This window comes from Lethenteron reissneri, chromosome 28 (genome assembly GCF_015708825.2).
Source record: "Lethenteron reissneri isolate LAM-NWPU_2019-01 chromosome 28, ASM1570882v1, whole genome shotgun sequence".
In the NCBI taxonomy this organism is placed as follows: Eukaryota; Metazoa; Chordata; class Hyperoartia; order Petromyzontiformes; family Petromyzontidae; genus Lethenteron; species Lethenteron reissneri.
In genome coordinates this window covers 4,775,884-4,801,460 of record NC_083806.1, presented here as the reverse complement: position 1 = coordinate 4,801,460, position 25,577 = coordinate 4,775,884, and the positions used below count along the sequence as shown (strand labels likewise).

Sequence of the window (25,577 nt, the reverse complement as noted above, 5' to 3'; positions counted from 1 at the left end):
CCAGTGACTGACGGCCTACCCGTACCCGGTCGGGTACGGGTAGGGTACAGGTATCGGGTACCCGGTTGCGACCTCTGGCACCCTGTACTCATTTGAGGCTGAGCCGATCTCGTAGAAGAGGCCCAGGACCAATTCAAATAATCATCACTGGTGTTGGCCGTTAGGGGATAATAAAACTTGGGTCGCCGAGTTCGTAGAGCAGCACGCTAACCCGCTGCGCTATCGCTCCCTATACCACCACCACACCAGACCCCCAGTGTCGTCCACACGTCCCCACAGATCTCCACGCAGAGAGGTCACTCGCAGGCAGGAAAGTGATGTTCCAGTGGCGATGAAGAGACGCGTCCTGTGACCGTCCGAGTGGTTTGATGAGCGAGGTGAAGAGTTCTTCTGGGTGGAGATTAAAGCCTCGGGACACAGATGATGATAAACACATTCCTGCGGAGGGAGCTGGCAGGAACGTTGGGTTGCTCGGTCAATGGCCAAGGTCAACGGCGGCATGGTGTATTCCGCAAATATGCCTGACTGTGAGGGCGGGCACAAGCCGGCGTGAGTAGGTTAAACGTTGAGTTTTATAAGGGCACCACGGGGTGACCAGCCCCTCCCCCACCCAGCACCACCCCTCCCACCCCCCACCCAGCCCCACCCTCCCCAACCAGCCCCTCCCCACCCTCCCCTCCCCACCCAGCCCACCCTCCCCACCCAGCCCCTCCCTCCCCACCCAGCCCCTCCCTGCACGATAGACGGAATAATCCCCTGTGGGCTGGTGTAACCAGGAGGTTCCTACCAGTATGATGACAAGCAAAATGCATTCATTACACTACGAGTCGGCATTGAGAAAACTCGATCATCGATAATTATCAATAACCAAGGCTCGGATATCCCAGCTCGAACATTACACACCGTGAAACGCACGACGACGATACAAACACGACCATCTTTCATAAAACGGAGAAAGAGTTTACGGGTTTTTTAAATATTTATTAATAATTTCGCCCCCCCCCCCCCCCCGTTCTTATGTACAATATTAAATGTGTAAAGCCATTTGCAAAGGTGTATTTCTCGACTTGATGTCGTAATATTCGTTCACTTCCACCCACATCCCAGCTCGCACCCCCACACACCACGTTGCTGTATAAAAGTTCTGGTGGCAGTAAAATGCAAAACCGCCGTGATAACTACAAACACACCGAGACGGCATCGACACACACTCGTGTAACGCCGCTTCCATTGTAACACCGATCACTGGCGCCACGAAAGGTCCCCACCGAACTTCACATCTCTTGCTCAGCAAGGAGTCCCGGCTACATCGGGATGATGTTTGGCTCCAGTTCCATTTACTCGCGAGAGTTTGTCTTCGTGTCGGGAAGGAGAAAACAACATGTTTACACACCCGACCGGGTACTCATTTCAGGCCGAGTCGACCTAGGGGATGCCCAGAACCGCTTTAGATAATCGTCAATGGTGCGTGTTGACCGTGAGCTGGAATCCGAACCTGGGTAGCCGGGGGTTCCTAGCGTGTCGTGCTCACCGCCACAAAGCAACAGCTCCCCCCACAACACTCAGCGATGCCATCTCCTGGCCACAACTCACAAGAGAAGGCCCATGCCTGCAAAGCCCTGTGGCTCGCCATGTGTAATGGATATACATTGTAATTCATATGCATACATTGTAATTCATATGCATACATTGTAATTTATATGCATACATTACCCCCCCCCAACCCCCTCTGGCCTTTGCACCCAATTGCCTCACAGGTGGTGACATCACATTTATATATCTCTATTTAGAACGATAGCAGGAGGATTTCTCCACAAACCTGGCTGTCCGCCTGATGATGCTAGCAGTAATAACTGGCGAAACGTCGGACTCCAATTGTAAATGTTGTGGGTTTCCTCTCTAATACACCGGTGCACTGTACTAGTAACGAATTGGCACGTTCTGTTCACGTGACCAAGCTTACTAATTGGCTGTGTCGGGTGGCGGCGGCTTAAACGACACTTTAATATTTACGCGATCTGACCCAAAACAAAAAAACCTCTATTCCGGACATGGCAAGCTCCCACCTAAGTGGTTGTTGGTTGGTCACGCATCCGAGTGACAACTCGCCAGGCAAAAAAAACAAAAAACCTGCTGAGACTTTCGAGAAGAAGCGGGCGAGATCGGGCACCTTCGCGGGTGGTGGGGAGAGGGGGGGGCGGCTCTCGTGCGCCGAACGTGATCGCGTTTCTTCCTCCGGTGAACAAAGTGGTCTCGACGCCACCTTCGCAACTACACTCTTGCTCTGCACCACCCGCGCATCCACACTCGGCAACAAAAACAACAAACGCAACCAAGCTGCAGTCTAGATTTTGAAGCTTTCGTGACTGCAAGTATTCATATTCTTAGGTTTTATCGGTAGGTAAAAAAATCAAAATTAATAAAAGTAAAATAAAAAAAATCACGACGTTTCGGAGGCAACACAAGCTTCCGTCTTCAGGTGGAACCGTCACAGCACGATTGCTGTAATCAAGTATCCCTTGGAATCTCTCATTTACTTGATACAGCAAGCGTGCTGTGACGGTTCCACCTGAAGACGGAAGCTTGTGTTGCCTCCGAAACGTCGTGATTTTTATTTTATTTTTAATTTACTTTTATTAATTTTGATTTTTTTACCTACGTGACTTTACCGAAAAAATCTAAGAACAAGCTGCAGTCGGCAAAACACGACGAAGCTCGTGATAAGGCCAAGGGCTCAGTTGCATAAAACAATTTGAGTTCAACATTCCCTTAGTGCTCCCACCCCCCAACGTGTAAATCAGGAACTAAATAAACATGCAGATATTTCGCCTGCTTTACATAACTGTCCCTCCACATATCAAAGTGTTTCTTTTATTCCACATCCCATTATGTAGATAGTGCCGCAGGCGAATTCTCTGCTTGTTTATTTTGTTACTTATATTCTCTATAACGACACGAATGATCATTCGGAATTAAACACATTACGCTGCTGCTGCTGCTGCGTTGGCAGTGGTGCATAAGCGCAGTTAAACATCACACACACAAAAAAGCACATTTGTCAACACATTGTCAACAACACTGTGTGTGGCCTTAATGTGAACGAGCATACAATAAGGCGACGTTTCGGGCAGTGGTCCTCCTTCATAGCACATAGAGAGGAGGCCAGAGAGGTACCCCCCCCCCCCCCCTGTTTATGTGCTGTGAATAAGCGGGATTTCAAGAAACGTTTGCCGTTACTGAGTTTCCCAAAATCCACTCCTCACCCCCCCACCACCAACACGCTCCGTTTTTCCGCGTTCACCAATTCACTCCCACGGGTCTCACTCGTATTCTCTCTCTCTCTGCCAATGCACCAAAAAACTGCCTGGAATCCCATCGCTTCGAACGCACCCATTGGTTACCCTAACACCTCGATCACAATTTGATGCTAAGCTGCGATTTAATTTATCTACGATGAATTGAGTTGCAATTCCATTTGACGTCACACGTCCGTGTTTGTTCACATATTAGTATGGTATTATAGTCACCATATATCTCCTGATTAATGTTTCCCGCGGCTTAAGTTTTGTAATATTGTGCTATCTGTGTTCAGTGTGGAGGTAAATCTTCCCGAGCAGATTTGCGCTGTTGGGAAATCATGTTTTGCAATATTTTTTATTCCTCGACGCGCGATAGACGCAGTTCTTTTAGTTTTAGTTCTGATTTTGATTTGCTATGCTTTGGTACTTTTGATGACCCAGGTTCACTCTTGCAAATTAAGGCATCGTTAAGTGTCAAAGGCTCACTGGCAGACATCACGAGACAGACCCGGGTGACATGGGTGGACTGACTGAGATGACTGGCAGATGCACCACCTGTGCCCTCCGCTGTGCCAACTTCCTGCATTTTATCCAAGCACGCACACACACGCAGGCAACGGGCACCACACACACACACTCGGAAACGACCGCCACCTCAAACGAAATACGCGTCCAACGCCGCCATCTTATCCCTGGGCTTCCTGCCCCCACGGAACCCCCCTCCGCCCCCACCCCTTCCCCCTCTGCCCCCCACTGGGCCAGCACCAGCCGGTCCCCCCCGGCCCCCACCACGCCGGGCCCTCTGCGCCCGCGCGTGCTTCAACTGCACAAGCGGCTCGAAGACGGGGTCGCAGAACACGCAGCCCACGTGCCGTGTCGCTCCGTCGGGCAGCGGCGACCTCACAACCTTTGCCCCGGCGGCGGGGGCCGCCGGCTGCTGTTGTTGGTTGTTGTTGTTGTTGCCGGCACCGGCTGGCGCTGCCGGGTACTCGACTTCGACGAGCGCCGCTTCGCACGACTCGCAGGCCCACGCCGCGCGGGCGCAATCCTCCACGTCCGGCGGGTCCAGCCGAGCCTGCGTCCCTGTAACAGCGACAACATCTATAGAGCGCCGCAGCATGGCAAGCCTCTACAACGCCACCGAGTGATGATGGTGATCATGATCTTGATGAGATTGTTGGGGCCGCCGCAGTGGCGAGATGTGAACTACCTCGCCTGGTATACCGGAGGTCGCGGGTTCGATCCTGACCCTGATGCCTGTATATTTGGAGTTTGCGTGTCTCTCTCTTCATGGTCGTGTGGATTTTTCTCCGGGTCCTCTAGTTTTTTTCCCCTCCACATTTAGAATCAACAGCACGCGTTCAGAGTATTTGGCTGCTGTAATTTCCACGTGACAAGCCGCGTCGTTGAGCTATCATTTGTGGCCAGGTGGGTCGCTGAAAAAGAACTGTACTCCCCACTCTGCCACGCGCAGACTTCCCACACTCGCACCGTCACGTTTAACATTCCGCGCACTAGTCAGGTCCTCGCGGCCACCAACGCGTTTTTATCTCTCAAACAATGGACGAGAGCAGCAACTTAATCAATGTCGAATAAACGCGAGCGCTTAGCGCCGCTCGGGCAGCTGGAGAGCCGAGCTGTCACTTGCGTGAAGCCAACGTGCGCAGACGTGACAGGTTCAGATCCATCTGCCGCCTGATTGGGGGTTCTGCGCGAGTTATAAAGAGCACAAACTGATCTTGAGTGGAAATTAGTCGTCAGCCAAGGATGAAGGACTATCCCCACCTCCCTCACCACAAGCCATCACAGCACCGCCACCTCCTCCCACAATCCTGCGACGCAAGATCCTGCACGCCCAGCCCCGACACACACGCATGCGTGTATGTACTGTATGTTGAACTTCTTTCACACCGTACGTAGCCAACCCTGCTAATCGGAGGTGCGGGAGAAGGAAAACAAACAAAAAAATCTAAGAAAATTAGTTTTCAATCTAGATGATTTAAAAGTGGATTGCTCCAGTGGCTTCCTAATATCGGAAGAAAGAGCGTTCCAGACGGACGCAGAAGCGCATCTGAAAGTGCTCGATGCAATGACTGTCTGTCTGCGTGTGCGGCCTTCAAAGAAAACTCGATAAGAGGTGACGTTTCGCGTAAAGGACCTTCACATCTAGTGCTCTGAAGTGTTCCTGAAGAATGCGTCGAGTCGTCTTTACGTTCCTAATGCTGCGGTGAATGCGTAGTGCCTCTAGTGGCTGTGGGAGTTATGTCAACCAATACGAACAAATCATATTCATGACAAGCAGCAGCAGCAGCCGTGGTCTATCCACTGCTGGACGAAGGCCCCCCCCACCAAAACGTTTCGGTGAACTTTCTGTTCTTGAGGTCGCCCTTGCAAGAGGGTTGACACAATGTCAATGCTAAACGGGCACTTGACAGGTTAACTTATGAGACAATTACCGTCGGTTAAATTAATTAAGGTTTAATGATTGAGTAGCGATCTCTCCCGTCAGTGGGACCACGGTGCGGAGGGGGGGGGGTAGTGAAGTCGGGAAATCAATGGCTCTATCGATAACGCCAAGGGGAAATATATGTGACGTGAATATCATAATTCAAACAAAACTAATTATTATTGCCATTCCGTTTGCTTACCCGGGAGGATCCTGCCAAGCTCTTTGTGCAGGAGCAGGCGGCGATGTCGCTGCTACGCGTGATCACAATTCAAGTAATTTTGCGCGTCGTTTTGATGTCAAATTCGGAAACGTGACACCGGCCACGCAAAGTTCTACTCTTGCGAGTGACGTTGCGTGGTCTTTAGATATCCGCTGTGAGCGAAGGGGACGGCGCATGGATGTTGAGGACGGTGAATTCACACCGCGGCGTTAATCTTTAACGGGGGGGTCGTTAGAATGTTTTCGATTTTTTTTCATTTGTGCAAAATTGATTTACACATAGCATCGTCAGCCATGAGCAATCCACTGCTGCACGAAGGCATCTCCATGCCACGTCGGTCACGGGGGTTGTTTTTGGCCGTACTTCACCACACGCTGGCCCAGAACCGGTTCAGATATTCACTCGCCACCAATGTTAGCCACCACCGTGTCCATCCCCTCTGTCCCTCCCTGCCCCTGGGTCTGTCCCGTGCCTGTCTATCCCTGTGTCTGTCTCTCTGTCCCTGTACGTTACCACAAACGTGCACGTCCCTGTGTCTGTCTGCTTTTATCCCTGCATCGGTATCTGGCCGCTGTGTCTACATCTACATCTGTCTGTATCTGTCACTGCGTCTGCTTCTCTCCTTGCATCTGTCGCTGAATCTGCGCGTCTGTCTCCCTCTTCGCATCCGTACCCTGCGTCTCCCGCCTGTCCCCTGGGTCTGTCCCCTGGGTCTCTCGCCTGTTCCCTAGGTCTCCCGCCTGTCCCCTGGGTCTCCCGCCTGTTCCCTGCGTCTCCCACCTGTCCCCTGGGTCTCTCACGTATCCCCTGGGTCTCTCACCTGTCCCCTGGGTCTCCCACCTGTCCCCTGGGTCTTCCGGCCGTCCCCTGCGTCTACCATCCGTTCTCTGCGTCTCCCGCCTATCCCCTATCTCTCCCAGTCCCATACATCTACCCCCCCCCCGCCGGGGTCCCCGTATCCACCCCTCCATTTCTCCGTGGCACCTCCGCGTCTCCGAACAGCAGTAGCGGCACCGCAGGCGCTCACCCGACGACGACGCCGCCGCCACCACCTTGACGCGCAGGGCGCCGGCGAAGAAGTGCACGAGCACGCTGCAGCGGTTGCAAACCATGCGCCAGCGCGGGGCCGAGAGTGGGTCGAAGACGAGCACCCCCCCCTCGCACTCGACGCACTGGCCCACGCCCAGCGCCAGCAACGAGTGGGCGCACGTCGGGTGCGTGCACTCGTTACAGCCCATGCCTGCAGCGGGGGAGGGATGGGGGGGGGAGGGAGGGAGATATAGAGGATGGGAGTGACAAGGGAAGAGTAGGAGGGAGGGATGAGGGGAGAGCGAGGGAGATGGAGGAAGGAGAGAGGAGGAGGAGATGGTGAGAGAGGGACAGGAGGAAGAGGAAAGGAAGCCCAGTAAGTGGGATTATGGGGCAGGATTACCCAGAGGATTACGATGACGGATTACACGGAGGACGCGGAGGATGCGACGGGGATGGCACGAGGAGGATTACGGAGATGTTTTCACAGACGGACAGACACAAAGGGAGCGGAGGGAGGACACAAACGATAGCACAGAGCAAGACACCCAGGCATGTCGCTTGCTCCCCTTGCCCCGAGCGCGAGCGGAGATCCAGAGTGCCGCCTTAGTGCCTCCGACATGGCCACTACGGACCGCCTGATACCCAGATTTGAACCCATGATGTCACCAGCGATGGGCTCATTCTCACCACTGAGCCACGTGGCCACTTTGGCGAGCGGAGTGACAACCAAGACTCCAGTCGTGTTGGTAAATGCCGTGAAACAGAATATTACAGAACTACTTCTTGGTACCCCTTCATCAACAATAATAAGAATTTACATTTGTAAGGCGCATTTCATCCCTAGATCACATTGCACCACCGTGTTTTGAAAGCAGGAAATAAACAGAACCAGGATAATTGGCCAAAACTCGAGGTAAAGGCCAGTTTAAAGAGGTGAGTTTTCAAAGCAGCCTGAAATATATCAAAATATATTGGGAGCTGCACTGACAACTTTGCTAAAATCACTGCGGGGCAATGCTCTAACCCGAGGGGCATGGTGGGGGGGTTGGCTAGGTGTGCGGGGGGGAGGGTGCGGTGGGGAGTGAAGTGAAGGGGGGAGGGGGGTACGATGACCACCCCCGCGCACCTTTCTTCATGTCGGGGAAGGGTGGGCGGCTGTAGCAGTAGGGGCACAGTGGGTAGCTCTTGCCGCGAGGCCCGGACGTCCACAGCACCAGCTCGAACTCATCCAGCGGGCAGCGCAGCTCCTTGTAGAGTTTCAGGGCGCCGCCGTGGGGCAGGCTGTACGTATCGTCGCAGTGCGAGCAGTGCAGGCGGCTCGGTTTCGCCTGCTCGGTAGAGGGGTGGGGGGGTGGCAGACATTGTAGCGGGAGGGAGGGAGGCAGTCGCAGAGAAGAAAAAAAAGAAGGGAGTGATGATAATGATTCAATGTTGACAGAGCGTCCTCCTGGAGCCATCTCAAGAGCGAGCTCTACCAGCGATAGGCGGCTCGGTTTCGCCTGCTCGGGCGGGGGGGAGGGAGTTGGGAGCGGCAGAGATTGTAGCGGGGGGGGGGCGGGGGGGCGGGGGGGCGGGCAGTCGCGGAGGAGAAGAAGAGAAGAAGGGAGTGGTGATAACAATTCGATGTTGATAGAACGTCCTCTTTGAGGTGTCTCAAGAGCGAGCTCGACTGGCGATAGGCCGCTTCCATCTCACCACGTTTTTTTTCAAAGGGCAACCCCCCCCCCCCCCCCCCGAGTGGCAGATGTGCCCTGTGTGGCACAAGGTGACTACTTCAGCAGCTGGTCTGTGAGAGGGCCTCTTTGAGTCTGCTATTAGGATGGGGTGGGGCAATGATTGCTCATCCCGGAGGAACGTGTGTGGTTCTGACAGGTGAAGTGGCGTCGTTCTCCGAGAGATCACGTGATGACGTCGACGTCATCACAACGACCGACCAATTGCTCGCTCGTGGTGGCTAATGCCGCGAGAGACAGCCCCCTCCTCTCACGGATATTTACGGCCAATTCTTCCGCGCTGAGCAGACGTCTCGGAAGAATCAGCATCAGAATATTGATGTATACTGGAGGAATCCGATAAAGCTCTTTTTCACACGTGTCCAGTTGAGGCAGGTCACAACAAACAACAGAAAAACACAATCGGGGTGAAAGGTATAGGAAAGGTAAATAAATCACTTCATAAACAAATACAAATAAACTAAACTATTTTTAGCTTATCAGGTAAAGCCCACCGAGATCGCAGTTGATTTTTCAGGAGCGACCCGGCCATTAAAAATGATTAGACGTTTGGACTACCCACCCTCTACCCCACCGGACACACGACCGCCCACCCGTGGACTAACTGCGGTGTCACTTCGTTGCAACTGCCGCACCATCGTTGGCGCGGAACGGGCGACTCTGCCGGCAGGCCCCGTTTCACTTCCCTCGTCTGATTCACGATCGCTCAGCGACCCGTGTCCTCCTCTGAGCGCAATTCCAAAGCGCGCGTCCCTCCGCCCGCTGCTTAAACACCATCCATCATCTGGCTTAATTTGCATGATTAGCAGCTGCACAGTGTGACTGTATATGTTTGTAATTACAGTTGCTAATTGAATGCCCCGAGGCCAGTAATGCACAGCAGCCAGCAAAACACACAGAGAGAGAGAGAGAGTGCGAGCATGCGCAAGGATAGCAAACCAGAGGTGACAAGCATCAGGTCATACGACATTGTGAAAACAAAATAATAATGATAAGATCATTGATTTATCCGGGGAAGCCTCGCCGAGTCTCAAGACTCCAACTCAGGTGGGTCCTGCCACACTGGGCTGTTTGGTCAATTACGTTTCGTGAGATGGCACGGTGGCGTAAAAAAGCCACCATGCAATACACGCAAGGGGACAACACTCAAAAACTCTACACAGGGGTGGATTTGAAAAATCTACTTGCTGTACTGGCCATCTCCTGGCCAGCTCACAGCCCAATATATAGCAACGAGCTGTGCAATTGTGCAGAAATAACGACGCTGGCAAATCGGAATAAGGCGCGTCTATGATTAATATTTTACGAGCTGACCAATCGGTGAGAATTGACGAAGCAATGGATCGTAGTCATAGCATTTGCATATACAGTGGTGTATGAGGCATCTTATCTAAGTTGTTCAGCAAGAGGAATAGACAATAATAAAGAGAACACAAATGATGATTTGCAATTTCTTTATCAATCCATTGCTGGATAAGAGCTTCCCCACGGCAGATCGATCAAAGGTGTTGTTTTGACCATACCTCGCCATGCCGGTAAGGCACGTGTTGGTGCAGTGGAGGAAAGGAGAAGTTGGGGTTACCCAAGACCGGTGCAGGTACGACTCTCCACTGACGTCAGCCGTTGCCGCAAAGCGAACCCGGGCCGCTTAATGGATTCATAATCGCAATGCGCTAACCACTGTGCCACCGCTCCACCCACAAACTGAGAGCGTACGTATGTGTGAATGTTGAACTTCTTTCGTACCACATGTAGCCAACCGTGCACACTGCAACAGCATTGTTCATTATCGTCCAATAAGGTCCAGCGGTAGGGCCGACGCACCAAGCACTTTGACGATCCATTCTGGTGGATCTCAACGGGATTCCGATTCACCAGAAAGCCGTGACCATCAATTGCGCAGATGGGTTAAAGCCTGTAATATACTCTTGCCATGAAAGCACTAGCGCCGTCTATTGGTAGAAGTTATTACGTTATTTTTTTACGTATGAATTATTAAGTTGGAGATTTCTACTTGCCATCAGCTGTAACGAGCACCATAGCTTTACGACGTTAGTGTCCGTTCCGATTTTGTCTCGAGGTCCACAACAACATCGTGCATTCCATCCCGCGCATTGGTGGACACCGAAGCGGCTCTGGTTCCCGGCGCTAGCAGAGGCCGTTTCTTTGAATGCTCACGTGCGATGCCAAAGACGCCTTTCTTGGCACCCCGATGCTTCGACTTCGTCACAGCTGTCACCGTTGCATCTACGAGAGCGGTCTCCTCGCAATGGAGAGCTTAGTCCGCCGAGGGAGCCGGCTGTATCACAGTAGAGTGCGCACTTCGGGCTGGCCGTCGACGTCCCAAGCGGACTGCGATCCTCAAAGGAATGGTACCGCCCCTGTGGTGGTCGCCCCTCCCCCCTCGCCCCCCCCCGCCGTGATCGATGTGAATAAAAAAATTCGCTCGAGACGCCGGCGTATGACAGCAAGAGCAGTTCATGCGAATGCTGTCGCAAGAGGTCACACGTTTGGCGCAACGGTCCTTCGCTGACTACGCGTGATGAATAAATATATAACCGGGCTTAAACCGAGAGCGCATGATGCCGTTCGTACTCGCTACGACCGTTGTTAGCTGGTGTCTTCAACAAGCGCGGGCAATTGGATAAATTACCTAAATCACTAAAATGGCTTGATGGGTCCTTCCAGTGCACGCTATCTCCACTGACGACGGCATTTTGGCGGCACAGAAGAGAACGTTTCACGGGGGCGCACGGAGCGCGGTGTGGAAAGGGCGCGTGCTCACGCCGAGTAGCTTTATCGCGGCTGTGTGATGGGACACAATTTCCAATGAGACGAGCTTCTTCTTCTCCCCCCCGCGCATTAAAGATTCGCGGAGTTATGGAGAGGATTCTTTTTCACCCCCGCACCGCAACCGCAAGCCAGCGCGTCACCTGATGCGACACGCACGAGCGGGCGACGACAGCTTTGACCGTTACTGGCACTGGGTGCTGCTATACGAGGAGGACTTGAGCTCGTGTTGAACGGCTTGTCGGGATTCCGAGCGTCTGACAAGGGCGGTGTGAGGTCATGCAGAAAGAGAGGAAGAGTGAAGGATACACACACCAACCCGACTACTACGGAGGATGAGAAGTGAGAGTTGCTTGTGCAAACACACACTCAACACCACCTCCTACGCACCCCACTACAGTGACACACGTAGGGCAACCACTGACCTGGATGTACTTCATAAAGCGACGGCATTTCCCGCAGCGCGAGTGAGGTCTCCCAGTGGCGGCCAGCGGAGAGAAGGAGACCTCCATCAGCTCATCCATGCCTGTTCCACCACAAAGAGAAAGGCAAAGACCACCCGTGTAGCCTTTAACAGACTGTTGGGGCAAGTGCTGTTAGTGAGCACCTATGAAGGCTGGCACGGCACACAAGGGGGTGGGTGGCCAACGCCATGCCTGGCCACCTTTGTCTCCCCAGTGGTGATGTTTACACACTGCAGCGTGCTCACCACTGCGCCACCGCTCCCCACAAATGAAAACACACACGGACACACACACATACAGACACGTACAGAGACACACACGCACAGAGAGCCATTCCTATGTTCCCAGCTCAATTACGTCTGCCAAGCAAGGATTAGTGTAAGGTTTATGATGACAATGATAATGATGATGACAATGATAATGATGACTATGATAATGATCATGACGATGACTAAAATAATAATGTAGATGACAATGATGACGACCACGATCATGACGATGAGGAAGGTGACGATAATGATTACATTAAGGGTGATGAAGAGGCCGCGATGCCGATGACGACCATCACCATGACAATGACGAAATAAATAACGGATGACGATCAAGCTCATGACAACTGTGAGAACGACGATGATTTTTTTCGATTTAAAGCTTTCGTGACTGCAGGGATTCATCTTCTTGGTTCTTTCGGTAAAGTCACGTAGAAGGCAGAGCCTTCTCGACAGACCTGTTCTCCACCTGAAGACGGCTGCTTGCGTCGTGGCCGAAACCTCGTGAGAATTATTTTATTATGTTTTATTATCATTATTTTATTATTTTCCTTCTACGTGACTTTACCGAAAGAACCAAGAAAACGACGATGATGATGATGATGACGATGGCGGCGGTGACTAGAGTAAGACAGCACGCACCGGCAATGTGGTCGACAAAGTAGTGGAACTTGCGCTGGAAGATGCTGAGCGCGTGCTGCAGCACAGCCTGGAAGTCGGCCTTGCCCATGGCGATCAGGTTCAGCTGCTTCTCCACCGAGGCCCGCATCGTAGGCAGCACCAGCTCCGGGTCTGCGTTTGCACAACAACACATTAGCCTTCACAGACTCTTGGGACAAGTGCTGCGAGCGAGCGCCTATGAACGACGGCACGCGAGGAAGCGGGTGGCCAGCAGCACGCTCGACCGCCCTCCGTCTCCCCAGTGCTCACATTCACACACCCCACGAGGTACTCATTTCAGGCCGACTCAACGTAGGGGAGGCCCAGCACGGGTTCGGATATTCGTCACGGGCGATGGCCAAGAGTAAAAGTCGGACGATGGCGCGCACGCAGGTATGCGCACGCACACACGCACACACGGTCGGATGAGAACACTGGCAAAAACAATCTGGTAAAAAGGAGGAACATTTTGAAAAGCCACGTGTTGATTGTTGAATACACACGAAGACGAATGGTGTGCGGCGGGGTTTGGCCATCGTGCTAAAAGGGATGATGATGAGTTGCGCTGGAGTGGATTTGCGCGGCATGCAAATCCGATATCCGATGAGAGCGCTCAAGCCGAGAGCGCTCAAAACGAACATCAGGAAGCGACACGGCCAGTTAGAGAGGGAAATGAGGCTGGGAGGGTGGGCACGGGTGATGGTGGGGTGACATCAGTGTGACCATAGGTGAGGGAGGCAGTGAGTGTGGGACGGGTGAGAGAGCAGGCCGAGGGTGAGATACGATTGCAGGTGAAGGAGGAGTTAGTAGGGGGTGGTGACGGTGAGATTACAGTGCAGGTGAGAGAAGGGTGAGTGTGGGAGAGGTGTGTGTGACGGTGGGGTAAGAGGGAGGGGTGAGGGTGGAGTGCGGAGTGGCGAGGCAGAGACGAGAGATGGACGAGGTCAGATTGAGAGCCGGGGTCGCGAGTGAGAGGCAACGTTCCCATGAAGACGGCGTAATGGAACTAAACTACATCGCTCTTTTTCAGAAGCGACCTGGCCACACAAATGATAGCTCAATGAAGTGGCTTATCGCGTGGACATTTACAGCAGCCAGTTACCCTAAACGCACGTTTCTAAATGTGGAGAGGAAAAACCGGAGGGCCCGGAGAAAAATCCACGCGATCACCGGGAGAAGATGCAAACTCAAAATATACAGGCGTCAGTGACAGGAATAGAACCCATGCCCTCCTGTACACCAGGCGAGGCAGTTAACATTTCGCCACCGGAGTGAGAGGCGAGGACTGAGAGGCGAGGTCGCATGAGGGATGAGGCGAGTGGTCAGAAGTGAGGAGGGCGATGAAGTGGCGGTGAAGTTGCTTACCAATCTTGTGGTAGCCGTGCACCAGCACAATGCCCAGGTTGGTGGGCTTGAGGCGGCGACCGCTCTCCACCGTCACGTAGTTGCGCTGGCACACGTTGTTGATGTGCACGGGGATGCTAGCGTCCGTGCCTGGCAGGGAAGAGGCAAGGTGAGGGGGGAGGCGGGGTGGGTTGGAGGGGGGGCGTCAAAAGTCAAGGCAAGTGCAGTCAAGGTCTATCGCCGGGGTTCCTGTTAGGACGAAGGAGAAATGATAGCTTCTACGTGACTACATCAGGGTGGGCAGTAGAGTGCCATGTAGCAAACATCTATTGTTAGACTCTATCCCTACGTAAGAATAGGCTCTGCCCTTTCTGGCAAAAAAAAACAGGAAATGTTAAGACGTTCAAACAGCAAATAGATACCTGTTGCAAGGCATCAAGTTTGCATTAACCACACATGCTTGTGGCAAAACATGCAAACAAACATGCGCTGATAATATTTAGTGTCTTTAAAACCGATTGCGAGAGTCATGATGGTGTGTGTTGAACTATTTTAGCATCGTACGTAACCCACCGTGCTAATCGGAGGTGCGGAAGGCCAACAAGCTAAACATAAAAATCAGTTCTAAAGAAATTAGTTATCAATATATATTTACAAGTGCATAGCTCCAGCGGCTTCCTAATATCAGTAGAAAGAGCGTTCCAGACGGCCGCAGATGCGCATGTGAAAGCGCGCGATGCGGTCACCGTCTTTGTTCGACAGTCAGCCAAAAGCCGCTGCTGGTGGTTTATGCCCCTTAACGAGATCAGCGAGGTATTGCGGTTCACTTGTGGCGAGCACTTTGAGTGAAATAAATAACAGGAGACGTTTCTGGCAATGGCCCTTCGTCGCAGCACACCGAGAGGCCACTCTACCCCTCGAGCCTCCGTGTGTGCACTGCAGAAGGGCCATACATTTTCAACCATTGGCAAATGTGTTGAGTTTTGAAAGATTACTCAGTATCAATGAAGGCAGATATGCAATCGAGGTGTTTTAGCGCATGTGCTATTATACGTTGTTTTTCTGTTAAGGACACAGTGCTATTGACGGATGCGTTGTATCACTTTGTGTTGTACTGCATTGCACTGCGTGGACCGCTACCCCGCGAGTGCCGTGGATGAGCACGCACAAAGACAAAGATCCCCTGTATAGCCTGCACCAGACTGTTAGGGAAGGTGCTGTTGGCGAGCACCTGTTAAGGCCAGCACGGCACACGACGAGGGAGGGAGGGAGGGAGGGAGGTTCTGCGTCGTTGTACTGGTGTCGTACCAATGCCGTGCTTCTCCATGAGTGTGATGAGCTCGGCCTCGGTGAGGTAGTCCGGCGGGCCCGTCTGCCTCTCCAGCAGCGCCACGCTGTCCACCGGCAACTCATCTCCGGCCACAACCGCCGGCAGGCTCTCCTCAAGCGGGATGGCCTGCCAGGGCATCACCTCTGTGTAGCCTGCGCGGTCAAACGGCATCGCAAAAGACAAAGATCCACACCCCCTCCCCCCACCACCGGCACCGTATAGCCTCAAACGAACTGTTGTGGGGTAATTGCTGTTAGCGAGCACCTATTTCGGCCGGAACAGTGCACGAGGAGTTTGGGGTGGCCAACACCAAATCCCCCGCACCTTCGATTAGCATGGTTGGCTAGGTACAGTGTGAAAGAAGTTAAACACACATACATTCATACAGCCGCCTTTAGTTGTCTCCCCAGTGCTGATGTTTAAGTACCGCGCCACTCACTAATTTAAGGTCAAGTCGCTGACCAATCGGGAGGCCCATGGTCGGTTCAGACGTTCCATCACTGAAATGTTGGTCGTGAACGGGAATCTAACTGGTGTCGCCGCGTTCGTTGCAACGCGCTAATCGCTGCGCCACCGCACACCACACAGCACCACACACACAGGGGAGCCAACATTGACCGGCAAGCTCCGGCGACACCGACGCGACGTACCGGCCGACACGAGCGTCTTGCCCACGCAGTGGAAGGTCTCGCACGCGAGCGACAGCGTGATGGTGGTGAGCAGGTAGCGGCAGTCTTCGCTCACCGTGGCGATGAAGTGCCGTACGATGTAATCGTACAGACGCCACGCGTCGCCACCTGGCGATTGCAAGAAACAGAAATACGTCCGGTGATTAAAAACCGCACGTTCGTAAACTCGCTCACACGCTCGGTTGCAGCTCGCTCGTCAACTGGTCACTCGCTCAAGACACTCACTCGTTAACTCACTCAGGCGCTCGCTTGCTTGCTCCTTCAGCCACTGTCTTAATAAGTCACTCGCTCGCTCGCCCACCCACTTAGGAGCTCAATCGCTCACTCACTCCAGCACGTGCCATGTCACGAAATTCTCATTTTGAGAACTGAAATTGAGCAAAATTAAAGTGCAGAAAAACACGTTATGATAGGGTTTAACTATACCAGTTTTTGGGGGATCATCAGCTCAACTCACCACACTTGAGAACCTGCTTCTTAACAACGATTTATTTGGTGGCGATGCTGCTGCTACGTTCGCAAAAACAACAAAAATGACTTAACACCTTCATCAACACTAATGTGGCCCTAAAAAGAACAAGCAATGGACCTTCACAGCACATAGATGGGACTCTTAACCTCTCCGGCCTATCCATGTGCCCTAAACAATGCCTATTATATATATTTTTTCTCTCTTTACGGCCACAAAACCAATTATTGACTAACGAGTTGAGTTGGTTTAATCGCAGGCATCTGAAAGCCGGAACTTGAGCCCCATGGTCTCAGCGGTGCCGTCTGGACCGTGGGTTTGCTGTGCACGCGCCGCGCACACCCACCCAGCTCGCTCTCCGTGGCCGCCCTCATGGGCGTGATGGGCGGGTGGTCGCCAGCGTCGCTGCCTTTGCGAGGTTTGTTCAGGCCCTGGGCCAGCAAGGCCCTCACCTGTGGGCAGGAAAACGCACGCGACCGCACTCAAAGGCAAAGGTTCCCCGCCCGTATAGCCTTCACAGACTGTTGGGGCAAAAGCTGTTCAGAATAAGAATCCGAATACCTATGTATACTGGAGGAATCCGATGACCTATAAAGCTCTTTTTCAAAGATGTCCAGTAGGGGCAGATCAGAACGTGACAACAACAAACAATACAAAGACACGATAGGAGTGCAAAGTATAGGGAACGTAAACAAATCACTAGAAAAAAATATATACAAATAAAACTCAACCAATGTTATCTTACCAGGTAAAGCCCACTGAGCCATTAGCTTCTGTTTCAGAAGCAACCCAGCCAAAAACGATAGCTCAACAAAGTGGCCGATTATGACGACATTTATAACAGCAAACTAATCTAAACAATCCAAGCGAGCTGAGGCGAGTTTGGACAGACTCTTTCTCAGACTCTGTCTCCTCGACAGACCTGCTCTCCACCTGAGGACGGCTGCTTGCGTTGTGGCCGACACGTCGCGAGAATTATTTTATTATGTTTTAATTGTATTATTTTATTACTTCCCTTCTACGTGACTTTACCGAAAAAACCAAGAAAATGAATCCCTGCAGTCACGAAAGCTTTAAATCGGAGTTTGGACAAGTTTGCGGTGAGCTATGCATGTATGTTGAACTTCTTTCGCACCGTGCATAGCCAACAATGCTGATCAGAGGTGGGGCGATCGGAGTGCTTATCCGGCCGGCGCCGGGCTTACCAAGTCCCCCCAGAAGGGGCTCGATGCCTGCTGGCGCAGCGCGTCCTTGAGGTCGAAGTTGTCAGGGTAGCTGGTGGTCTCTGTGCGCGGGTAGCTGATGTAGCCCTGGATGTAGAGCCGTTCCGCCACCTGCATGCTGTGCTGAGGCCCCATGCCTCGCATTACGCACGGAGAGATGAGCACAACAAACACGCGCTACCAACTCCTAAAGCAGTGTTCCTCATCGCAAGATCCCCCGTGTAGGCTTACAAGACTGATGGGGCAAGCGCCGGTTGCGAGTAGCTCCTATGCCAGTGTTCTTCACTGGCCCGCGTGGGCCACCGGCGGCCCCTGGTGGCCTTTAGTGTAGCCCCTGACGTGCGGGCCCCCCGACAATACACAAATGTGAAAACACCCCTTGTAGGCAGTGTGACGGCCGTCGCACTGATGTCTTATTGGCGAAAGTGACCCCCCCCCCCCTCCACTGAAAATGAGTGAAGAACACTGGGATAAAGGATAGCAATTTACGCATCGTTTAACGAGATTGGAATCAATCGTGACCGATACTTTTTTTTTTCCACCGAACATCCTCTTAGCACTGATTTTCACCACTGTTTATGAAACGTTGGGCCAGAGTAGGGTTCACCTTTATGCTAACCTATAATTATTCACGCAAACGTTCCGTTCAATAACGCTCATCTTTACAAGGGTTATCGCACTCTTCGCCACCACCTCCCCCCACCCCACCCACCGTTACAGACGGGTAATTGAATAAAACTTTCCCCTCTCGTATCCAATTAGTGCAGATAGGATTCTTGCAGTAAGGGGTAAATATCATTTAAGGGGCCCTTTTTAAAGCGGTAGGCCTCGTGCGACTGCGGGCCGTGTGGAACGAAGCTGCGGACTGTGAGAAATGAAGTAAACCGAACGATTTATTTGACCAGATAAGGCCCACTGAGTTATTGCCTTTTTTTCAGAAGCAACCTGGCCACAAATGATAGCTCAACAAAGTCGCTTATCATGTGGAAATTTATAGCAGCCAAATACTCTAAACGCATGTTGTTGATTCTAACTGTGGGGTTAAAAAGTGAGGACCCGGAGAAAAATCGACGCGACCACGGGGAGAACATGCAAACTCGAAATATACAGCAGCAGGCGGCAGGGTCAGGATCAAACCCACAACCTCCTGTATACCAAGCGAGGTAATTAACATCTCGCCACCATGGCACCCCATTCCGGAAGGTTCCCCGTCCCTGGTCGACCGCGATTGGCGACTCCCTCACCGAGAGAGGAGCTGGCTATGCGCAGCATCTCCACCGTGTTGAGAGCCAACGGACGCTGTTTCGCCTTCTCCTTCTGAGTCACGGACAGCACCTGACCCACGCCGAGACCAAGTTATAGTCAACATCTCCTGTGACAGACTATTACACACTTACATACACAAAGGCAAGAGCCAAAGATCCCCCCGTATAGCCTTTAACAGACTGTTGGGGCAAGTGCTGTTAGCGAGCACCTATGAAGGCCAACACCGCCAGCACCAAGCCCGGCCGCCATTGTCCCCCCAGTGCAATAGACGAGAAATTACTTTCTTGAGCTGCGCGTCTGAACGGCACGATACAGTATGCAGAATAATACAGTAACACGGCGGCGAACCCTTAATTATTTATCCCACCATCTTACCGTGAGCGCGTGGTACGTAGCATAACGTCAAACTTTTTCGTTACATTATTTATGGGGAACTTCTTTTCACCCCAACACACATTTCCCTTAACGTGGCACTTTTCAGAAGCGCATCTACGACCGCGTTAAACGAGGGATTGCCGTATGCTACGCACGGCGGACCTTCGCTTGTACGCCAATTTAAGAAGTGGCAAATGGCAAGCGAGCTGTACCTTGGCCACCGTGGCTCCCCGCACCATGGCGAGGAAAGTCTGCGCCACCTCCCGGTCGAACATGCGGCCCCTCTCCCACTCCAGAGTCAGAGCCTGGCCCGCCGCCGTGCTCACCTATACGCGTGTTTGCGTGCCACCACACACACACGTGTGCAAATCAACACATGTACACACGTGTACCACCGCACCCATATGCATAACAAGCAGACATACGTCAGTCACCGAAATTCACATTTAATGTGATTTTTGGGGTCCAATATACGATATCTTCACCTTACCCTGTAGTACCCAGGAACATATCCTCTACCTTGGCCTGTAGCACCGACTACACGTCTCCTCTACCCTAACCTGTAGCACCCAGTACGTCTCCTCTACCTTGGCCTGTAGCACCCAATATGTCTCAGGTTTGAACGATTGGATGCGGTCATGTCGCTCCACGCAGAAGCCCAGCGTCGGCGTCTGGCACGGCCCAAACGAGACGAGCGACGCATCCAGGTCGCCATACTTCCCCTGGAAGTACTTGGTCTGGAACCTGTGGTAACAAGACGTGCGCGTTGAAGGCACAGCAAATTCATAACCCCAATTCGTAAATATCCATCTACACCCCTCCGATCACAAGACATCATCCAATCAAAATGGGATTTTTTTGTACAGTTTAGTACGCAGCATAAACAAACGGTGCTTTTTATTGAAGATTCAATTGCTTTTGTAGGGGATATTTCAATTTGCATACAGTAAATTTTAAATGCATCTTGTAATTATATTGTTTGTTGCGGTTGCACCCGAATCAAGAGCCGAATGGCTCACAGGGTTATTCCAAATAAATTAAAACTGAAACTGAAATGAAACTGAAACAATCATCACTGCACCCCCCCCCCCCCCCGAATGTCAACAGTGGCGGCGACGGTGGCGACGCCTACGTGGCAGCTGGCGCCGAGACCTGGTGAAGGCGCATCCGACGCGGAGGTCCACTTCCTGACGAGCATCCACAGCCAGCGCCTCAAAGCGGTTAGGCTCAGCCAGCTTGTTCATGGCGTTGTGGATGTCCGTGTCGGTGATGGCGCTGAACTTGGCTCGGAACACGACCTGCTCGGAGCCGTGCTTCACTGGATACGGCGCGATGGCGTCCAGGACCTGCCGAGCCAGGGGTGAGGGGGTGTCAGTCGGGGGGGGGGGGGGGGTGGCAGGGGGTGTGACACCGTTGGGAGGCGGTGGTGAGAAACTACTGTCGAGCACGGAACCGCCGATCGATCGATTGATCGAACGCGGCACTCAAATCGTCGATGACAGATTCAATTCACTGTCGCATGGCGGCGTGTCTGTCTTGAAGGTTATATGAGGCCTAGGAACTGATGCAGGGATAACTCGTCACTGGCGTTGGCCATGGCTGGGAATCAAACTCATTTGTCAGGAGTTGTGGCGGAGTGCACAAAACATTGTGCCACCACCCCAAACCCCCTCCCCGTCCCCCAAGTTCATTAACACTACGGATGTAATAGCAGGTTGGGGTGGAGTGATGCTGCAGTGGTTTGTGAACCCAGCAACCCGAGTTTGATTCCAGGCCACAGCTAACATCACTCACGAGTGACATCTGAACCGGTCCTGAGACCGCTTCCCTTAATCAACCCGCACTGGCCAGGATGGTGAAGCAAGGTAAAATAGTATGGGGAGGCCTTCATCCAGCAGTGGATTGACAAAAAAGTATGAACTCATAGGAAGTCAGCTGGTTAGTTCGGGGGGTTCATAATGGCGGTGTAAATATATATTAAAAATAACTGATTCTGAGCTATCATGTCTTTCATGCTTCTTTACAAAGACGTAACCAATTACCCGACACTAACGCTTTTAAAGATAACTACACTGCTGGGTTATGCTGTGTTTAACAATGAGACCAGGTGTAAAGCCACCTCACCTCAAAACAAATGTTCTCTCCCTCTCGGTCACAGTCCAGCCACAGCACCACGTAGTCGCATCCTTTGCCCTCGATCTACATCCCCCACACACACACACACAAAATCACGCCGCCATCTATAGATGTATAACGCGCAAGTATCTGGCCGTGACGCTGTGAATCTCCCAAACGGTATGTTGGACGAAAAAAAAACATTGAAAAATAAATATTTCTCTTGGCGAGGACATTGCTGCAAAATTGTTGCCCCTTCCGAATTAACGTTTTACATTTAAAAAAAATTGTTACAAAAATAACATCCAATACAAAGCAATGGGTGCCACAATCTTCCAGGATAAATTCTTGCATTTCGTTTCCAGAATTGTCCGGAAGATGGGTCGCCTACATTGACTTACATTGAAACCCACTGTTTAGGAATTACGTCACCGTCCCTTCGGACATGCCTGTGGCTTCGCCGCAGTGACGTCAGCCTACAGGAGATGAGTACTCTCCCAATGCTCATTTTAGCATAAAATCACTTTGTATTTCTTAACAACAGTGGATGTGGTGTCCTGGGTGAGGACATATGTTCCTGGTCGATCACCCTCAAGGTGGTTGTTGTTGTTGTTTTAAAATGCGTTCATCCTGATCTTGATATTTCGTCTTCTTGGTTCTTTCGGTAAAGTCACGTAGAAGGGAAATAATAAAATAATAATAAAACATAATAAAATACAACGCAAGCAGCCGTCCTCAGGTGAAGAACAGGGCTGTCTTTCCGACAGCCCTGTTCGTCACCTGAGGACGGCTGCTTGCGTTGTGGCCGAAACGTCGTGAGAATTGTATTTTATTATGTTCTATTTTTTTTATTTTTTATTTCTCTTCTACGTGACTTTACCGAAAGAACCAAGAAGATGAATCCCTGCAGTCACGAAAGCTTTAAATCGAAATTTAATAGATCTTCGCTTGAAGAAAACAGACTACACATCTTAAATTGGCTCTCACCTAGTTTTAATCAAGGACATGTAAATTGTTAATGACTATATGTATGCAAGTCATCACCTGCAAGAACTTTGCCATGCTCAACTTGGGGTTTGCTTCCTTCTTCTCTGTAGGAGCCTTGCTGAACAGCTCTGCAGGATCAACCTGGTCCCAGTTGTTGTATTTGCCTAACACACAAACACACGCAAAGATCCCCCATATAGACCATATGTACTGTGGGGGCAAGTGCTGCGAGTGAGCACACACCTCAACCAGCACCACCACTACGAAGACATGATTGCATCACAGGAGTGGCTGTGCTTTTATCAACGAGACTCCAAACTAACCTCATCCAGCATGCAGAGTGGGTTGTTTCAGTTTCTCAGTTTCAGTTATTAGGTATAGCCCTGTCAGCCATGCGGCTCTTGACTCGGGTGCAACCGCAACAAACAAAAACATGAACAAAGAACATCTTAAAGTGAATACGGGCAACAGAAAAATCCAGGATAAAACAGCAAAATCTTCCAGAAAAAACACCGTAATAGGCATTAGTGCATAGCATGTGTTCGAGCACAGCGTGCGCTAGTGCAGTGTGGGCATTAGTGCAGTGCGAGCGTTTGCATGGCGTGTTGGCGCGGGCGTTCGTAACACGACGCCGGTACCGATAAAGTCGAGGGTCATGACGTGGCCGCACACGGACGTCATCTTGAAGCGCGCGCTCTGCCCCTGGAACGAGCCCATGTACTCGTGCACCGAGCACGCACCGTTGAACCCCTTGCGAGACGTCATGCTGCCTGCGAGACAGCCAACGGGGCACAATCGAACAAAATTAAAGTATACATCCTCGCAGAGGCTTTTGGCTAGCCATCGAACAAAGACGGTCACCGCCGTGCACGCTTTTAAATGCGCCTCTGCGGACGTCTGGAACGCTCTTCGTTCCGATATTAGGAAGCAACTGGAGCTATGCACTGTTGAATCTAGATTGAAAAACTAATTTATTTAGAACTGCTTTTTGTGTTTAGTTTTGTTGTCCTTCCAATTAGCACGGCTGGCTACGTATGGTGTAAAAGAAGTTCAACATACATGCACACAAGGGCACAATGCCCCAAGGGTGTTGATGATATTTCACCGTGGTTAGTGCGGGTTGAAGTAGATAATGACCCGGTGTGGTTCAGAAATAGCATTATTAGCAAAAAATACTACGAACATTACTTATTTTCCCTGCAAAGCCAAATTGACGCATTTTCACTAGGGTCCGCCATACAATATTGGTATGATTGACCCAGCACCGAGGAGGAAATATCAGAACATATATTTATCCTGGAAGAATCCGAAGAGTATATTAAGCTCTTTTCACAGACGCCCAGGTAGGGGTGGGTCAGCGAGTTACAACAACACAAAAAAAACGATAGGAGTGCAAAAGAGAGAAAAGGTAAGCAAGTCACGATAAATAAATAAATATTTCTGCTGCCACACCTTTGAACATACTTTCTCGTAAATGTAATCAAAATTAAGGTAAGCAAGGCTTCCCCACTCAAACCAGTGTGCCGAGGTGTCCATCTCCAGAGCCAGTGGTGAAAATGCCACATTCCTATGACAGTGACATGTCCATCCACGGCTCTGAATGTAGCGTTAATAGCTAAACCTGCGGTTGTAAATTGACGGAGTTACGTTTCACGAGATATTGTTTGGCCATACTTCGTCACGGTGGTCTGTGTGGGGATTCTGAAGTGGTGACTGGTAAGGGCTGGGGTCCGGTTCAGATATCATTCGCCTCTGATGTTCACCGTGGCCGGGAATTGAACTCAAGTCGCCGGGTTCGTAGCGCAATGCGTAACCAATTGCATCACCAAATCGCTCATAGATGCGATTACTCGTGGCATAGTAATGTCGACATTCCACGTTACTCTGGCCGTGACAAGTGCATCCTGAGAACAACCTCTGTACCGTACCCATAGTAGCGAATGTAGTGTTAATAGTTAACGCTGTAGCATCAAACGTATTGAACCGAGATGATAGTTAACAACACACACGATGGCGAGTTTGAGCGTTTAGCGCATTACCCCAAGGACTTAACATCGATGGCAAGACATATCCGAAGCGGTCCTTATCGCTCCCCCTATCACGCCTCGTCAACATTGACCAGCTTTGCTAACTTGGAGGAATCAATCAACCCCAGCTGCCAACACGACCTCGGGTAGCCCCCCCATCCAACAGTGGCCCCCCAATCCAGCAGTGGAAACACTTTTTGACTGCCCCCCGCCGCATCTTATCGATCGGCTACGCGCGGCGCGACAGAAGTTCGACAATGCACACAGTGGGCGGCTGCCGCTTGCAATGCAACGACTCGGTCCAAGCCACGGCTAACATCAGTGGCGAGTGTCATCTAAATGACATGTGAACGAGTTTAAGACAATTCCCACGGCTCACTCACAACCACCACCACCCACCCTCCCCCCACCGATCTTCACCGAACCCGCGCTGGTACGACCACACGGCCAGGACCGACAACACAGCCAGTGGTGTAGACCTTCATGCAGCAGCGGACAACACGGCCAGTGGTGTAGACCTTCATCCAGCAGTGGATAAGGGCCGTGGCAGGCGGTGGGCAATGAATGAGACCGACAATGGCGAGTGAACGGGGGGGGAGGCCTAAGCGGTCACCTCGCGACAAGATCTTCGCTATTGACTGAGACAGAGACGGTTTCTCCGCCACCATGAGCACCGTGCGCATGTCGAGGAGGCAGTAGAGGCCGCTGCTTATCGCCTTGATGATTAATCCGTCCGGGTTACACTTTAAACTGTTCTAGAAGCTCTCGCCCCGGCTCGGCCTCGCTCGCCCCCGTGTTGCCCTGGTGATGGCGAAGCCTGGACTGAAGGCCTCGGT

General features: G+C 51.7%; 1 protein-coding gene across 3 annotated transcripts; it reads right to left on the bottom strand.

The window, feature by feature from the left end:
• Positions 1-1,022: 1,022 nt before the first annotated feature.
• On the bottom strand, positions 1,023-25,577 carry TOP3B (DNA topoisomerase III beta). Of its 3 annotated transcripts, none has more exons than XM_061561856.1 (18): positions 25,355-25,577; positions 23,353-23,484; positions 22,772-22,878; positions 21,737-21,811; positions 20,765-20,958; positions 20,200-20,356; positions 19,825-19,938; positions 19,216-19,306; positions 17,954-18,108; positions 17,095-17,200; positions 16,241-16,387; positions 15,569-15,742; positions 14,282-14,410; positions 12,899-13,048; positions 11,949-12,049; positions 8,127-8,328; positions 6,996-7,208; positions 1,023-4,382 (listed from the first exon to the last, which is right to left on the bottom strand). In XM_061561856.1, exons 1-18 carry the CDS (start codon positions 25,422-25,424, stop codon positions 3,955-3,957), a joined length of 2,745 nt encoding a protein of 914 aa, XP_061417840.1. In that variant the 5' UTR covers positions 25,425-25,577; the 3' UTR covers positions 1,023-3,954. The 3 variants fall into 3 exon arrangements, with proteins under 3 accessions (XP_061417840.1, XP_061417841.1, XP_061417842.1); XM_061561857.1 differs by lacking the exon at positions 25,355-25,577 and adding an exon at positions 23,038-23,119 and having other exon boundaries at positions 23,353-23,427; XM_061561858.1 differs by lacking the exons at positions 21,737-21,811; positions 22,772-22,878; positions 23,353-23,484; positions 25,355-25,577 and having other exon boundaries at positions 20,745-20,949.